The sequence below is a fragment of the Pinus tabuliformis genome, chromosome X, assembly GCF_031772625.1.
Source record: "Pinus tabuliformis cultivar Carrire ecotype Pingquan chromosome X, CPIR1, whole genome shotgun sequence".
Lineage (NCBI taxonomy): Eukaryota > Viridiplantae > Streptophyta > Pinopsida > Pinales > Pinaceae > Pinus > Pinus tabuliformis.
Genome location: NC_142308.1, coordinates 12,490,616 through 12,496,369, shown reverse-complemented (window position 1 = coordinate 12,496,369; position 5,754 = coordinate 12,490,616). Strand labels below are relative to the sequence as shown.

The 5,754-nt window shown below is 30.4% G+C and overlaps 1 protein-coding gene across 1 annotated transcript; it reads right to left on the bottom strand.

The window, feature by feature from the left end:
- Nucleotides 1-977: 977 nt before the first annotated feature.
- LOC149138040 (tetraspanin-8-like) lies at nt 978-4,636 on the bottom strand. The gene is made up of 3 exons (XM_089448523.1): nt 4,485-4,636; nt 3,754-4,270; nt 978-1,732 (listed from the first exon to the last, which is right to left on the bottom strand). Exons 2-3 carry the CDS (start codon nt 4,258-4,260, stop codon nt 1,409-1,411), a joined length of 831 nt encoding a protein of 276 aa, XP_089304649.1. The 5' UTR covers nt 4,261-4,270; nt 4,485-4,636; the 3' UTR covers nt 978-1,408.
- Between the last annotated feature and the right edge of the window lie 1,118 nt (nt 4,637-5,754).

Here is a 5,754-nt window from a genome sequence, read left to right as displayed (position 1 = left end):
CAAAATAAACACTAATCAGCACCTTTCAGTAAAGGTCTTTGAAATTGACATGTTTGTTGCCTAGTCAGAACATTTGTTAATGATAGCTAAGTGGAATTGCTAAAATAAAAGCTCCACATCATTGATACGAATCTTGGAATTGATTTAAAAGTTGAATACTAAAGTGTGATGTCGGTGAAATTGTTGCAAATTTCAAAATTAATAGACTTAGATTTGTTTAGAAAGGTTGAGATCAGCTGAGATCAATTCAAATTTATATGGTTTATTCAACAATTCTAACTTCTGTTGTTATTAATGAATTTAACATTTTAGTTCCAAAAAAATCTACACTAAAGCACATGGCTTAGGCTATTTTTCAATTCGATGGAAGTAATCCTTAAATTTATTGTTAAATTATTTATTTATTTGGTTTATGGTGTTTTTGGATTTGTGTTATCTAGGTTTTTAATGTGAGAATTTAATATAGATAATATTTTAATAAAAAGTGTTTTAATATGGCATATTATTGTTAAAGATTTTTGGAAGAGAAATATGTAATATTTTTTGATTTGTTTATTCATCATTAGAGATCTAAAAGGAATAAAGTTATTTGGTTTCTGATGATGGATAGAGTAACCATCCCAAATATTGAACTGATAAAAAACTATTACACAATTTTTTAGGAAATCTTTAACAATATAAATATCTATGAAAGTCTTCGATCACTCATTGCATATTATGATTGGGCACTCTGATCATAATTGCAAATTTAAAAAAAAACTTAATGTTTAATGGTTAGAAAAATCAAACAATTGACTTTGCTACTGCCTATCAAATTTGAAGATTTTTCAAAATCTGCAGATAAATAGTAATGCAATAGAAATATATTAAGTGCATATAATCTAAACTCATAAACACTTAGATAAATATAATGATGTCTCTATTTAAAAGGCAAAATCGTTTTCGTTTCAATATAGTTACTCATAATTGAGCCCATGTCAATAAAAAAATGCATATATAATGAACCCAATAAAGGGTTAGAAACGTCCATAAAAATTTCACAGATGCTATGAATCTGGAAACCTCAGATCATAGATGCAATGAATCTGGAAATTTCAGATCAACCTCAAATGCGATGGATCTGAAACCTCAGTACAACAAAACAATGAATCTGAAAACCTCAGATGCAATGGATCTGAAAACATCAGTACGATGAATCTGAAAACCTCAGTACAACAAAACAATGAATCTGAAAACCTCAGATGCAATGGATCTGAAAACATCAGTACAACAAAACATTGATCGCAGAAATCTAAAATATGAAATACATGACCATAAAGAGTAGCGATAAAATACATAGAAAACAACTACAACGATGTCTCTAACTTCAGTTACAGATCTTCCCTCAGTGGAAAATCTTGTGAGAATTTCATTTCCAACCGGCATGAGTACGGCCATGATAACCTTCATCTTTCCTGATGTTTCTGCAGGCGCAGCAAGCAACAGAGTAGAGAACAACAAGGACAACGAGGACTACTATAAGAACAATGGCGATCTTCTTCCAATCTTTTTTCCACGCAGCCAAAACACCTGCCTTGCATGTGCTGCAACTATAGCAAAGTTGGTCCTCATTATTGCTCCAAAGGCCACAGTCGGAGTTGGTGCTGTTTGCAGAAGAAGTTGTGGCAGCAGTCCAAGTGGTGGCGTTGACATATGTGAAATTGCAAGCCGTCGGTGGCTTGCAACATCCCGACTGCGCACAAAACACAAACCCAAATGTTTCAATTCTGCAGAGATTCTGAACTTCTTTTTAAATATCACATCTTTCAGATTCAGTATACAAATTTGTTATACAGATCCTCATGCCCTCTAAAGTTCTTAAATTACCTTTTTCTATAATAAATATTTATCGTAGGGTGATATATGAAAAATGTGGTCATCTCCTCCCTTTACAGATGGGTGTTCTAAAATTGTTAAATTAATATTTTTTATAAGTAGAACTTCGGCGTAAATCACATATGGAAAGACTTTTGTTGACCCGTTTCAAACGAATTAGTGTGGTTTATCGTTGGTTCGAAACGCGTCGACAAAGGTTTTTTTATATGTGATTTAGGCCGAAGTTCTACTTATAACTATTATGGATCACAGAAGCCTCAATTCAACAATTAATATTTCTTTTAATCTAAATTTTTATGCTATTGTGATAAATGAAAAATAGGACATATCTCCTTTAAATCAATAAGTTCTTATTTCAAATATTAATTAATTTAAATATTTAAATTTATATTTATTTTTTGACATTTACTTACTATAATTATTATGAAATTACTATGTAAATAATTAAATAATAAATGATATTAAGTGAATACAGGTTTATCTTTTCACATTTACTTATTATAATTATGAAAATCACCCTACAAATTATAAAATAACAAATTGTATATGTGAATCCATAAATTTATAAAACCACTTGATATAATTAGGAAAATTATTATACAAATTACAAATTGCATCATGTGAATCCTTGAATGTATAAAGCCACCAAATATAAGTAGGAAAATTATCAAATAATAAATTATATCATGTGAATATGTAAGTTTATAGAACCAATGGAACCAATGGTTGTGTTATCATTATTAATTTTAAAAGTGGTAAACTATGCTAATTCACATATATCAATAACATATATTTACTAGCTCAGCCATATAAAGTAAATGGCTGGTAAGTATTTATAGACATCAGAACACTTACTTCATAATACATCTCACATTACTCAGATTAAAAAAATCATTAAAATTAACTAATTATACTTTAATTTAAAATTATTATTATTAATGTGATTAATGTCAGAGACTTATATCTAAATTATACTTTATTTTAAATTATTATTATTAATTATGAAAACAATTAATATATGAGTTGAATATATATATATTTGAAAAAGCATTTCATAAAATCCTTAATGATAAATATTTTTAATTTGTAAATAGACTTTGTTACAATATCATGGCTTACTCATACTACATGCTAAAAAAAGTCATAACTCATATTTATATGACATTTTTTGTTTTCAATTAATCAATTTAATTACAAGGGGAAAATAAACCTAACTACTTTTTCTCATACATCTTAATTTTTGATATGTGAGTATTATTAAAAATATTTTAGAATATTCCATGGAAATTAAATTCTTACTATCTATCTAATAGTTATTAATAATTAAATTAACATTCTATGAATCTTATTTTAAATATGGAAAATCTTACACTATCAGTGTTTGAATCATGTTTTTAATGGTGGAAATAGATTCAACACTATCAAAAACATTTGGGGCACCCAAAACCTTTAAGTTTGACACTTATAACCTGGATTTACAAAAGTTCATGCTAGATTTTATCAAAAACTTGCAGGAATTTCTATACCTATCATCATGATTAATATGGTTGTGCTAGTTTGTATCTATTCTAGAGTTAACAAAATTATATTTTAAATTGATATTCTTTAAGATTAATTGAAATAAATTTATGTTTGTGGTTATTTATTAGAAAATTAACAAAATTACATTTTGTTTGTTTGTTTGTTTCAGATTTTCAAATAAAATTATTATTTGAAATAAATTTGTGTATAAAATATGGAAATTATTTTGATTTTTATTTTATGGCCAGAAATGAAAGATGCTAATTTATCACTATACAAATAATTGAAAATCAATTAAAACCAGAGCAAAATTAATAATTGAAAATCAATCAAAACCAGAAGGAGATAAAAACATACCTGAATAGGAGATAAATTACTGCTATAAAATTCTTCTGCTGTCTGGTCTTGCCTGCCATCGGCGAATTTCTTGCAGATATCGGCATCTTGAATACAGCTCTGGATCTTGTTCCAGTTGCTGGTTTTGTTAATTTGTTTCTGCAGCCAGTGGGAATAGTCCCCCAGTCGGTATTCTTTGAATCCCCGATTCGACACCACCTCCCCAGCCCCTTTGTTGGTAACCACGAAGGCGAAGACCGTGATGCAGAAGATGAGTATTATTATCAAAAACACGAAGAACAGATACACCCACAGCAGCAATGAAACCCTGCAACATGAGCCCAAGAATCCCGCTATGGACAACACTGCGAGGAAGGCGCCTATGCCTATGACAGGCCATTGCAGGAACTTCTCGCAGACTGAGTCTCCTTTTGTGGCCAACCATATTCCTCCTGCTAGTATGGCGAGCGAGAGCAAGAACGTGATGCCATTCACGATCCCAATAATGTTATTACTGAAACGAGCCATCTCCTTTCCTCTGCAACAAATCACATAAAGTTTTTATGGTGATATGTAAATTAGTTTATATGTTTAAAACTATGGAGTGTGGATTATATGTATGAAAAAAGGGAAAGAAAAGAAGATGTTTCGAATCATTAAGTGTGGTTTATAAGAAAAATTTTGTTCGCTTTTGAAGATAAATCACATAGTTAGAAATTTCAACATAGATTATAAGAAATTATTATACTTACTTCACCTTGCAAAAACCTCAATTCTGAAATAATGCAAAATCAATCACACCATCTGAATTATGAGCTCAAGATAAGCTATACTGTACTCTGGTATTAGAATCCATTTTCACAACCAGGCATTACATAAAACTGGGGGATTGAAATCCATGCAGAATTGACTTTGTCAATTTTGGGTAGTTGGTGGAATTGACATGATTTTAACGTTGAATTGGCCCAGCAAACGCCAATCTATGACGACCATGATGCTTTTTACTGAGCTATCATAGAGAGGATAGGATAACCAATCAACACCAGTTCATTAATCATATATTTAATGCAAATCTAATCCAAGAGGCAAGTTGTAACAACTAGTATTTGTACGTATCACTCCATCTACTATTCCTCCATAGTTTGGAATTTTTCGCCATTGACTGGACTGAGCTTGGTGAGGGAAGGATAAGGGGAATCCTTGATATGTTTTAGGGCCCATCTTGGTTTTCGTTACGTATACATAACGTATTAGTATCATAATCTCGTCACACGTTTCCCAAAAAATAATTTCTCTTTGGAGTTCCTCCCCATTGCACCGACTTAGTTTGCAGAGATCCCTCAGCTCTGCCAAGGGCCCATATTGATTTTAGAAGTTAGTTACACGTTAACAAGGTACTATATCATGATCTGGCTGGATATTAAATTTAAATTGATATATTCATAGTATCTTTGTTCTTAGTATGCGTGCAATATAATTATCACTATATATTTATTATCTATGAAAAATATAATAAGTATTAAAAGAGTTTTTACAAAATTAAAAGTTATCTTTACAAATTTTAGAGTCAGAATGAAAATTATTATTTTATGTATTTTGGACTTTTCAATTATAAAATTAATTATAAAGTTGTTGCATGGAGAGGTGCACTCTAAAATATATGGGGTGATGTTTTATTTTATTTATGCTTAATGTGGAGTTACACATGCTTTTTTAAAATAAAATTTAAATATTCTCTAAATAAAAAACAATGTTGATTGGGTAAGAGATCTGAGATTTTTGGCCGTTTTATTTATAGCAAAGGTTCAGGGTTTTGGCAGTTTCGGGGGACTATATCTAGGGTTAAAGTTCTTGGATCCCAACGTATCTGCCCTATGGTAGCCATGTTTTGGTACGTATCTTTAATTGATGAATGGACAAGATCCTAGGTGGCACATGATATGTGCTTTCTTTTGCTTTGTCTCGACCTTCTCCATCGACATCTCCCTTATGCACATGTGATCATTACTCACATTTAACGTT

Bases quoted from the DNA above. Each gene is read 5' to 3' on its own strand.
- LOC149138040 (XM_089448523.1), bottom strand. From the start codon at position 4,260: ATGGCTCGTTTCAGTAATAACATTATTGGGATCGTGAATGGCATCACG. The intron at 1,733-3,753 runs GTATGTTTTTAT...TTTTGTGCGCAG, and splicing joins GTAATTTATCTCCTATTCAG to TCGGGATGTTGCAAGCCACC.